Here is a 12,418-nt window from a genome sequence, read left to right as displayed (position 1 = left end):
TCTTACAGCTTCTTTGATGACAAAGGCAGACGATGCCCCAGGTCGTGAAGACCCATAGCACCCAAGATGGCATCAACAAAACAATGCAACAACATATCACCTAAAACACGCCCTATTTAATTAGGGTAAGAAGATAAAATTCATCAAACATTAATAAACATGAAGCAACACCAAAATTAATAACACAAAATGACAAAAGATCTCCAATTTAAAAGAAAATGTCTTTCATTGTGCAGCAAAACAAATATAAATATAAAAAGGTTAGTAAGTACTTACCACACATTGTTGATCACATTTTAAAAAGTTTTTATTTCTCTGAACTACGGTTCCATATGGCACTCGAATGCTTGTAGGACCAATGTGGGATGATTGAAAAGACCGCATATTTCTTGCTTGAAAACTTCAATGGTGACGGGTCATATCTGCCACGAATATTGATACCCTTAACCTTATAGTTTGGGGAAAAAACATCTCAAAACTTAATAATCTAATAATATGTAAAAAAGAAACCGTAACCATGAAATGTTTCGTAAAAATGCTTACTTTTCCATGATCAATGTGATCCATAATAGTGACAATAGGGGGTCGATCTTGTAAATTATTAAGAAGTGACCCGTATTTGCAATGACAAGCGAGCTTATGGTAAGATTAAGGAGTTTGCATACAAAATAATAAAAAATAAAATGTATACATAAAGCATACAAATGGCAATATCATGAATTTTAAACATTACCTTAGCAAAAGCACCAAAAAGTAATCCATGATATGAAGCTGCATGAATCATTTACCTTTGTTTTCATTAAAAAGAAACCTACACAACAAAAACACCAAAAGGTAGGAAATTAAGACATTGTTGAAGACATCTATTAACACAGAAAAAAATACATTCAGGTAAGAAATAACAATATAATATACATATGACAACCGACCATTAGGCAGCCCCAAATCAGCAAATTCAAGACAATGGTGTTTGAAAACCATGGAAAAATCACAAAAGCTAATCAACTCTCAAATAGCAGCATACATATATATATAGAGCAATGGAGCCATAGATACAAGTAACCTCAAACATAGATCAATGCAGAAATCAGAAAATCACCATCTGAGAGGAATTAAGTGGAGACACTCATGCTTTTGTCTACTCACTCTGGTCCGGCGATTTGCTCTATTTTTCAAGTACAAGTGAAGAAGAGAAAGACAGCTGGAAAGTTAAAATACACAGGAAGGTTAAACATGGCTGGGAAGGGGTACAACACGTAAAGCAAGATGAACAACTTTAGTAGCTCAGGACTCCCAAAATTTTAATTATATAAATTAGCCAAAGTCAAATTATCAAATTAAATATTAAAAAAAATAATTGAAGGCATTTATTGTATCTAATTTAATTATATTATTGATTTATTTTATTAAGATGAAAAATGAAGAAGCTATTGATATACATGGAAACTTTAATGAACAACCAATAAGATAGGGATATTTTGACATGAAGCCTATTGCTTTAATAGTATAGTTAGATTATTATTATTTTAAGAGAAACTTTAGATACAATTTTTGTTAGCATGTTAAAAGGGTATACGTAAAATTTTCAGTACAATTTTCTTATGCTAAAATCGCTAAACTTATCTGTGGATTTATGAAAATTATTATTTAAGCTGAATTAATATTTTAAATTAGTAAAATTTGATGAATTAATATTCAGTTTTTTTATATTTAAAAAAAACTATATCTTCTTATTTTAACAAATTTAGGAGCAAGAAACAACTTTAAATATTTATTATTATTATTATTATTATTATTATTATTATTATTATTTTGCAAACATATGCATTCTAGATAACTTTATGGAATTAATTTTTCAACACAGAGAGTTTTCGTGTTTTATTTTAACATGTTTTATATATATATGTGTGGGCGTCAATAGGCATTAAACCACATCGGGGTATTATTGGTCGGGGGGCTTCGAAGCCCCCTGTGGTTACGTGGCGCTGGGGAGGAGCTTCGAAGCCCCTCACCACAGAGGACAACCTTAGTGATTTTAATATATTGAAAATTCGGTCGGTTTTTCTTTATTGAAAAGCAACAAGGTATGTTGAATTTTATGATATTAACACGTAAAAACCTTTTATGATATTAACACGTAAAAACCAATTTAACATTTTTTTTTAAGTTTAGTCAATTAAGAACCACAAGTTTATTGATGCATGAGTGTAATCGGTGGGATGGATCATGTTAAAAGGTAAGAAGTGAATCAAATTGTATTGGTGAGATATTCTAATTATATGAAAATAACAATTTATGTTTTGTGTATATCTTTACATTACTAACTATTCAAATTAAAAGTGTATATTAAATCAAGTTAAGAATTTAGAGACTATCATGTCTATATGGTTTATTATAAAACTAGTATTGGAGTTTAGCTAATATAAAAATAAATTTAAGAATTTAGAGACTTTCATGTCTATATGACTTAAACTAAGATATACACTTTATGTGGTGACTGGTATCTTGTTCATATAATCTACGTTATGATGAGTATATTCTAGTACTAAGTGAAAAGCCATCCACATACCACATATCCTGGCTTGTATACAAAAGTATGTACACGTATACGTATATGGGCCACATGTGAGTCAAAAGACAACAACATTTTTTTACTTTGTTTGCGTGAAGTGCTTTATCGAGTATAAGTGGACCAATAGTTGTAGGTGTTATTTTAGGACGAACAAAATGTGGCGTGATAACATTCAAATTTATCTTATACGTGTTAGGTGGTATAAATCCTAATAACAGAAGAATATGAAAAAAAAGACGTAGAAAGAAGAGAGAGGTATGAACCCTTAATAACAGAAGAACATAAAAAAAGAGATGTAGAGAAAAGAGAGAGTTTTAATTAGGCGGACTTTAGGCGACCGACTGGGGAGTTGGGGATGCCTAAGCCTTAGTCGGAGAGTACTCGGGGATGGCTCACCGAGAAATCGGCCTAGGTGGGGATTACTCGTGAGTACTCGGTGCCTAGGCACGTTTTTTACAACAATGATCAGGTGCATGTATTAGAATGAGATACACTAAAATATTTATAAAAGATGAAAACTTAGGGAAAACGTTAACTTGCATTAGGAGTTGATAACCACAATATTAATATATTTATAACAATACGCGCCACATACTTTAGATTATTTGATATTTCTTTGTCACACAGCGCTAAAGCAATAACAGGAGATGCAACAAAATAAGGTCTCACAACACAATGATTCACGAGGATTGCATTTCATTTCTTAACAATCTTGTATCAAATATAAGAGATGGGCCCTAGGCCAATACTACATCCCAAAATCGTTTATTAGGTAATTGCTCGTTTAAGAAAATCGAATAATCAAAATTATGACAAAATCGGGTATAATAACCTAGGGATTGTGATTATAATAGCTTGAGATTGGACATGATATAATATCAAGTTACTTAGCTTGGGCCTCAAGTTTTATAAAAGCGTTTTTAACCATTTTAAGCGATTTTTAGAGTTTCTTTAAAACTTATAAAAATATAACATAAGTTAAACCAGGTTAATTAGCAATAAAAACAAGTTTTAATACGAAATATCCTAATTACATTCTTGAGTTGGGTAAATGAATACGAATTCAAATACGAAAAATCCGAAATGTTACAGTATGCGTGCATGTGAGAGTGATGCCCACACCCCCCCCCCCCTTTTTCTCGATCCGCTTGAACGTTTGTAGATTCGGACCAAGTAGGTAGACTTGAGCTCAACATTCGCCGCCTCATCCACGGCCTCCTTGTCAGTCTTCCACAACGTAAGATTAGGGACAAAAGTCGTAATTAACTCCAGAATAACTAATCAGACGGTCACTTAACGGAAGCATTTCATTTCATTTGATTTGATTGTTGACAGTTGAGATAACACCGTTAAGTCTCCTTTACCAGCACAGTGTTCGTTTGTTCCATCGGCGTCGCCTTAAATGACCACCACCGCCTCACCACCACTTCAGCCTTATTAATCCACCACCACTCTTCTACAAATAATGAATCCCACTGCTTGTATCAATAATAATAATAATAATAGTCATTATTTTCTCACTCAATTTCGTTTTCTCCGCCGGACCAATCCTCTCTCTCTACATCTACATCACAATTACGACGCAAAGAGTGTAAATGTTACTGCTGCTAAAGACGAGACGGAGAATTTTGTGGTTGAAGTTAGAAACCCTGGGCTTCAGTTGCCTGTGAAACTAAGCTTAAGCGATCAGGCCTTCTTCCTTTTAACATTCATCGCCTGCACGGTCATTCCTATTTCCTCATCCTTTATACTTATTATTATTATTATTATTATTATTATTATTATTATGTTGAAACAAATTATTAAATCAACTGGATTTTGATGTTTGATGTATGCAGGCTACGGCATCGTTTGTTGGTTTTGTCATGTCAGCTGTTCCAGCACTATATGTAAGCCGTTTTTGCCTTTCATTGTTTATATTCGGTTAACGGTTTTATCAACTGTATGCATTCATATCAATATACCTCAATAGTTTGCTGCTGTCTAGTTAAAAAGCTCATTTTGTGTTTGTATTTGTATTTTGCACATATGTTACTGATTGATGATGGTAAGAATATGGTTGATTGCAGCTTATACATATAAGTAGAATGTTAAGTAGTTTTTAGGGGTTCATTCATGTTAGTATGTTACAATCTTTTGTTATGAAGAGATATGTAAACTGTTATACGGACTTGGTTTGACTTGTCACAAAGATAAACCTTTTTTTTGCTGGACTTTGTCAGCAGAGCCGCAGAGCATGCTTATATTGGTTTAGACTGAGCATATGCAATGCAAAGTTCATTGACCAAAACATCCTTTATTATTGACCTTTCTTTTATGATGTAATCTGTTAACCGTTGTTTTCTGAAGAAATGAGGAAGAGTTCATGTATTTGCCCCTGTTTTAGGTGTTAATAACAGTGCATGTTTTTTTTTTACAATGTTTGGAATTACCCCCCAAAACCTGAGTGAGCCTTCCCGAGACGGGATGTCAACTGTCCATACTGATTTTGATGCTCTGGTCTTGATTCACCACCAAGGAGGAAACCCACCACTGTGGAACCTGAGACCTTAGAGATCCTAAGCCTTATCCATCACCCCCATGCCATTGAACCAGAAGGCCAATTGCTATAGCACATGTGATCATGAAACTTTAAGCTGACAATGCTAAGCAACATATGCTTGTGATGCCTAAGTTTTGATTTCAAAAATTATTGAAATGGTCTTCTACGTAGATCTGAGTTAGTTATATCAGAAATATACTTTTAACACTTTGTTACAATTAGGAAGGCTCCCTTTAGGTGTGGAAAGTGATAAAACATATGTAAATGTCCCTACACCTGTATGGATTCAATGCATGCGTCTTTTAGAACAATGTGGTGATGTGTGAGATTAAATTTTACTTCAATATGTATCGTTCTTTTCGTGGAAAGTTTGATTCTTGATTACATGGATTGTGGACAACTGGACATCATATCATTCATGGGATTGTCTCATCAGTTTATCGAAGCTGTCAAAATCATCTCGTAGATGATCTTGGTCATGGATAAATACACCATTTTAGGTACCCATTAGCCACAAGATGGGTTTTAATACATTAATTTATGTCATGAAGCTGAATTAACTATTTGCACCCCACAGGCCACTCTCTGATACAGTTAGTTTTTTAGATGGCTCCTGGTGCACCTGATACGCATATGCATAAACATTAACTAACTCAAATTAGTTAAGTTAGAACAATCAATATTATGGCATGCGAGCACATCAAAATCCAACAAAAAGTGAAAAGAATCTTTAACCCATTGTAGTATTCTAGTTTTATGTCAAAACAATAATTATTAGCCGCTATGTTTGGTGATAACATTGTTTTCATTTCTGTATACTGATTTTGCATGAAAGTATGTCATTTTTTGCCCGCTTAATTTTGCTTAATCACCCCTTCACCATAGCAAAATGCACCACGTATGTCATTTCTTGCCCACTTAATTTTGCTTAATCACCATAGAAAAATGCACCACATAGTTATGTTTGTGCAACCACATTATATTAGAAACTAAAATAAGAGCCAGGGGTATTTTTGTCAAACTAACATAACTGTGATTTTGCGACAGGCAATGAGTAGAACTGCAATTGCTGTTGCAAAGTTAGCAGATACCGCTCATGAGGAGCTTCCTAGTACCATGGCTGCAATCAGGCGTTCTGGCATGGAAATCAGTGATCTTACCCTCGAACTTAGTGACTTGAGGTTATCATTCTCTCTTTTATTTATGGGTATTTTGCATTTTTGCAGTAACAATCAAACACATGTTATATTGTCAACCTTGAAACTAGATCCTGATTTAATGCACATCTTAACTTATGAATTCAGCCAGGAGATCTCTGATGGTGTAAATAAGTCGGCTCAAGCTGTGCAAGCAGCAGAAGCTGGAGTCAAACAAATTGGTTCATTGGCTCGACAAAAAACTATGTGTATGCATTTAACTCATATTTTTTAATTTTGTGATAAATATTATTGCAATTGACATTCAATAACTTTTGGTATGCGCCTTATTTAGCAATGATCGAGGAACGAGCAAACCTTCCGGTGATCTCAATACAACCTGTTGTTGCAGACGTGGCAAAGAAGACTTCCCGGGCTGTTGGTCATGCTGGTAAAACATTTATGAATATGATATCTGGAGGTGACTCCACGAGTTTAGGAGATGAAAGAATCGACATCTAACAATTTCAATATACATGTTCTGCTTTGCGAGCTATAATGCATAAACCTTAAACCCTGATGGAAATGTTTGTTAAAATAAACAAGTTAGAATGCTTCTGTAGCTGTAACAAACCACATTTTTGTAGCTGACATACCATCCTTCCGATGGATTTGATAACAATGAAGGTTTAATCTCGTATCTTTTGCTTATAGTATAGATGAGTTTTGACTTTCAAAAAACAATAAGGTCTTTTAATCTTAAATTAGAGTAAACTGTCATTTTCTTCCATGTGATTTGATCATTATTGCTACTTTCATCCAAAATATATATATTTGTGTCTCCTGAATACAGTATAGTAGAGTACACTATAGCTTCATTTCAAATTATGACAATTTACTCTTAAAATTATATCTTTGGGAATTGACCAACTCTGAAGGGGTGGTTGAACTCACAATTTTTAGTTTTAGTTGGAATGTTAAAAGATTTTGGTTGCCCTTTTCATATTTCTAGCAACCTGCAAGCTTAGTCTTTTGACGAAAATTTTGGAAGGAACAGCTAACTACTATACAAACTGAGATGAGGAAACCAGTTTGGTTTTATCGGCCTTGATCTCACACACTCCTAATTTTACATCATTTTGTCTTCAATTGAACGCTCGTCACTTTAAAGATAATTTACCTTGGTACCCTATTTTTAAAGTTAGCAACCATTTTTAGAACTAGTTACATACGTTAGGCCAAAACATGAACTTTTCATCCAACTTCGGTACAATAACTCCCACTTGCTAATATTTATATAAGAACATACTCAACTCCAATCAACAAGATCCATTCTAAATTTCCAAATTTAAGACTCAAATCATTTAGACATTCATGGACCTCAAAACATACACCCACTTAATCAATATCAAATGAGATTTGACAATCATAAACATGAATCTTATCATCTACAATCATAAACAAGCATGAGCAATCAATTTCATTTATGATGTTACTTTTCATTAATCATAGACCTTCAATTTCTCAATCTTTCGCTACAAAAAAATCGATGGGTTAAACCCCGACAATTCTTTCCTTCACTCCCGTCATTGCCACCGCACTTGCACACACAAACTTCGCTATTTTTATTTTGACCAAACGGGTAGGTTTCCATCTTTAAACCTTTTAATTCAACTATCAAGGAACGACTAAGTAGTAGATTCTAGTTTCATTATTAACGTTTGACCAGGTCATGCTAGCTAATTTTATCATTGATGTTAGTATCCTATTTCACAGTGTCATGGATGATCATATCTATACATGTTGAGTCAACAGCTATTTGTCATATCTAATTAAAACTGAAATCTTGACTCACTCTTTATACTTCCTCCACAACGCTAACGTCCTCCCCTCCTTCTGCCACGTCAACGGACGAGCTCTCGCAAACCTTGCTAGAGCACTGACCGGCAGATTCTGGCAAGTTGACCACTTGAGACGTGGATTCGTTAGAGGGGCTGAAAACAGATTATTACAATCAACATTAGTATGGCAAGTTGATGTCATTATATATTCTGCAAGTTCAACCATGGCCCAACCCAACCCGAATAGTCCAAGATCAACCAATCTTATATCGGTAGTCTTCGGTTTTGATTTTCTATATATTTTATGTTTAGGATTTTGTTTCAACCCGATGCATACCACACCAACAAAAGTACCAATATTTAATTTACATTAAGTTTGCTAATATTGTTTGCAGAGTTTTTTTTTTATTTTTTATTTTGGCTAAAAAATGAAACGAACCAGGTTATCGGTTGCTGTTCGGCTGGTAAGCGCCCGAGGATGGAGTCTTTCAAACGCATGATATCATCCATCTTCACCGGTTTCAGGTTAAAAAATGATATCATCCGGTTTCAACGCTAAGTCCTTCTCCTTCTCCTCCTCCTGTCACGTTAACGGACGAGCTCTCACAAACCACTTCAGACGTGGATTCGTTAGAGAGACTGAAAACAGATTACAATCAACATTAGCATGGCAAGTTGTGATCATAAAAACAAAACAAAAGTTAAGCAAACTGAATTTGATCAAATTTATTTGTTGTGAACTAGACATACCATTCGCCCGTGTGTCAATCGCAATTTTGGATAATTTTTCATAGTGTCTTTAACATATTATACTATTGTTTCCCAATTATGTAATTATCAAAAAAATAATTAGATACTAAAATTTAGATAAGCAAATAATAATATAATATTAACGCGTTACCTTTTCATCCACGTTGTGGTAGTGCACCGAGACACTGAACATGTTATCTTCAACATTTGCTCCTTCTATGTTCTTCATGATCTCAACAAGTGACACAAAAGCCTTGATGCAGGAGCATCTGGTCCATTAAGTCGGCCCGGCCCGGCACGGCCCAAATGTTTATTTTTATTTATAAATAAAGTTGTTAGGTCTTTAGATACATTAGTTTTTTATTGAGTTTTATATTAAAGAACTTTGTTCTTGGAACCTATGGTTCGGTTATCGGTCTTTGATTAACTAAAGTGTCATGAGCCATTTGAATGCTTCCGTTTCCCCATCAGTTGGTATCAAAGCCGAATTTCTGGTTCAAAAATGCCTCCAAGGAGAAGACCGGTTGATGAGGTTTACGAACGAGAGTTAGAACAACGGTTTATGGCGCGGGTGGAGCAACGATTGGATCAAGTGGTCGATCAACTCACTGATCGAATGGCTGACTTGATGAATCGTCAAAGGCCGGCCCCAGAAAATAGGGATTTCGATAATCCGTTTTTTGGTAATGATGATTCGTCTTCCGAAGAAGGTTTCGAGAGGAGACCAAGACCAGAACGTGGGGATGGAAACCGGCGTTGGGATGCTGGGATCCGTACTGATATCCCAGAATTTGATGGGACTAGTTTGGATCTGGAGGGGTTCATCGATTGGTTGGTTATTGTAGAAGAGGTGTTTGAGTTCCGAGAGGTCCCTGAAAATAAGCGGGTCTCTTTGATCGCTACTAGGCTACGTGGGAGGGCGTCAGCTTGGTGGCAACAGTTGAAGATGACACGAAATAGACTCGGGAAGTCACGGATCGTGACATGGGCCAAGATGAGGTAGTGTTTGCGGGACACTTTTTTACCTCACAACTTTCAATGGTTGATGTATCAACGTTTGCAGAATCTGAAACAGGGATCCAGGTCGGTTGATGAATATACGACCGAGTTTTATCATTTGATTTCTCGTAATGATATTAAAGAAACCGATGAACAACTCGTTGCTCGGTATATTGGAGGTTTAAATCATGGACTCTGTAAATCTTTTTGATCCGTTAACGGTCGCCGAGGCATACCAAAGAGCCTTAGCTTTTGAAAAACAAAACCGTCGGGTGGGCGGTTCGTATTCACCAGCCCCTGCTGGGGGAAATTCGGGGTCGGGTAGTGGAGGACCTCGTGTCGTACCTAGTCAACAGAGGTCGGGGGCCAACAACACTGGGTCGACTTCTAAGGGGGCTAGTAGTAGCGGGGTGAAGTGTTTCAAATGTGGTGAGACGGGTCATCGGCAAGTTGACTGTAAACAGGCGGGTAAGAGGCACTTGCTTGTTGAATCCGAAGATGAACAGTATGAAGAATATGAAAAGGCCCCAGAGTATGATGAAGAACCCGAGTACGAGGAGGAGTTTGTGACCGGTGATGTGGGGGTGAACTTGGTGGTTAGGCGTTCTTGCTATACACCAAAGGCTGATGGGGACGGGTGGCTTAAGCATAACATCTTCCACTCCACATGTACCATTCTCGGGAAGGTTTGCACATTCGTTATCGATTCAGGAAGTTGTGACAACCTGATTTCTGAAGAGGCAGTCCAAAAGTTGGCCTTGAAGACGGAGAGTCACCACAAGCCTTATAAGCTTCAATGGCTTAAAAAGGGGGGAGAGGTAACGGTCTCAAAAAAAGCCCTTGTTTCTTTTTCTATCGGGACCACATATAAAGATGATGTTGTGTGTGATGTGGTTCCTATGGATGCGTGTCACTTGTTGTTGGGTAGACCTTGGGAGTATGATCGAAGTATAGAACATGACGGACGGTCAAATTCTTATAGCTTCATGTTTGGTGGGGTAAAGATAACGCTTGTCCCTAGCAAGCCGAAGCAGCTAGCCACAAAGCAGTCGGGTAACCTGTTGACCATTAGTCAGTTTGAAGATAAGTTGGTGGAAGCAGACAGTGTGTTTGTTTTGATAGGGAAATCGGTGCCCAAGGAAGTTGAGATTCCTGCAGCTATGATTCCTTTACTTGAGGAATTTTCTGATGTTTTCCCCGATGACTTGCCGGATGGGCTGCCACCTTTGCGTGACATCCAACACCATATTGATTTGGAGCCTGGTTCACAATTGCCCAATAGGCCACATTACAGGATGAGTCCGAGAGAGCATGAAGAGATGCATAGGCAGGTTTATGAGTTGATTTCTAAGGGTCATGTTCGTGAAAGTATGAGTCCATGAGTTGTCCCTGCTTTGTTAACTCCAAAGAAGGATGGTACCTGGCGGATGTGTGTCGATAGTCGAGCCATCAACAAGATTACTGTGAGGTACAGGTTTCTTATTCCTCGCCTTGATGATTTGCTTGACCAGATTAGTGGTGCCACTATTTTCACAAAGTTAGATTTGAAGAGTGGTTATTACCAGATTCGTCTTAGACCTGGGGATGAGTGGAAAACAGCCTTCAAGACTCGTGAAGGGTTGTATGAGTAGTTGGTGATGCCTTTTGGTTTATCAAACGCGCCTAGTACTTTTATGCGTGTGATGAATCAGTTGCTCAAGCCTTTTATTGGGAAGTTCGTGGTGGTATATTTTGATGATATTCTTATTTATAGTGCTTCTTTCAGTGAGCACGTCGTGCATGTCAAGAAAGTTTTGGCCTTGCTTCGCAGAGACAGTTTCTATGCAGCAACAAAGAAATGTGTGTTCATGACCCCTAAAGTTTTGTTTTTAGGGTATGTTATTTCAGGGGATGGGATACAGGTGGATGAATCTAAAATTGCAGCTGTTCAAAACTGGCCAACTCCTACCACCATTACCGAAGTCCGCAGTTTTCATGGGCTTGCTTCTTTTTATAGGCGGTTCATTCCACACTTTTGTTACATTATGGCCCCTACGACAGATTGCATGAAGGGAAAGACGTTTGTATGGACAGAGGGAGCAGAATTAGCTTTTCAAGTTATCAAGGAAAAGCTCACTACCGCACCAATTCTGGTATTGCCTAACTTTTCACAAGTTTTTGAACTTCATACTGATGCCTCGAAGGTTGGGATTGGAGGGGTCCTCAGTCAGGGGGGTCGACCAATTGCTTATTTTAGTGAAAAGTTAACAGGGGCAAAGTTGAGATATAGTACTTATGACCTGGAGTTTTATGCAGTGGTCCAAGCTGTAAAGCATTGGCGTCACTATTTGTTTCATAAAGAGTTTTTTATTCACTGATCATGATTCTCTAAGGCATATTTGCACGCAAGACAAGATATCTCATAAGCACGGGCGTTGGTTAGCTTTTCTTGAAAAGTTTACTTTTGTGGTTAAACACAAAACTGGTGTTTCAAACCGTGTTGTTGATGCCTTGAGCAGGAGGGGGAATATGCTTGTTGCTGTGAGAATCAATGTGCTGGGGTTGGATGTTATTCGTGAGCAGTTAACCACTAACCCGT

The 12,418-nt window shown here is 36.9% G+C and overlaps 2 protein-coding genes across 2 annotated transcripts; both read left to right on the top strand.

The window, feature by feature from the left end:
- Positions 1 to 4,150: 4,150 nt before the first annotated feature.
- Positions 4,151 to 6,930, top strand: LOC143578892 (uncharacterized). The gene is made up of 5 exons (XM_077062350.1): positions 4,151 to 4,295; positions 4,411 to 4,461; positions 6,162 to 6,295; positions 6,419 to 6,519; positions 6,606 to 6,930. The coding sequence occupies exons 2-5, from the start codon at positions 4,438 to 4,440 to the stop codon at positions 6,770 to 6,772; spliced, it is 426 nt and encodes a 141-aa protein (XP_076918465.1). The 5' UTR covers positions 4,151 to 4,295; positions 4,411 to 4,437; the 3' UTR covers positions 6,773 to 6,930.
- A 3,098-nt stretch (positions 6,931 to 10,028) lies between these two features.
- LOC143578882 (uncharacterized) lies at positions 10,029 to 12,139 on the top strand. Its single transcript, XM_077062343.1, has one exon. The coding sequence runs from the start codon at positions 10,029 to 10,031 to the stop codon at positions 11,220 to 11,222; it is 1,194 nt and encodes a 397-aa protein (XP_076918458.1). The 3' UTR covers positions 11,223 to 12,139.
- Positions 12,140 to 12,418: the final 279 nt, after the last annotated feature.

The sequence above is a fragment of the Bidens hawaiensis genome, unplaced genomic scaffold (assembly GCF_021521415.1).
Source record: "Bidens hawaiensis isolate Kalapana, Puna unplaced genomic scaffold, B.hawaiensis_p1.1 tig00029389_1, whole genome shotgun sequence".
Taxonomy (NCBI): Eukaryota; Viridiplantae; Streptophyta; class Magnoliopsida; order Asterales; family Asteraceae; genus Bidens; species Bidens hawaiensis.
This window is presented reverse-complemented; position numbering and strand designations above follow the sequence as displayed.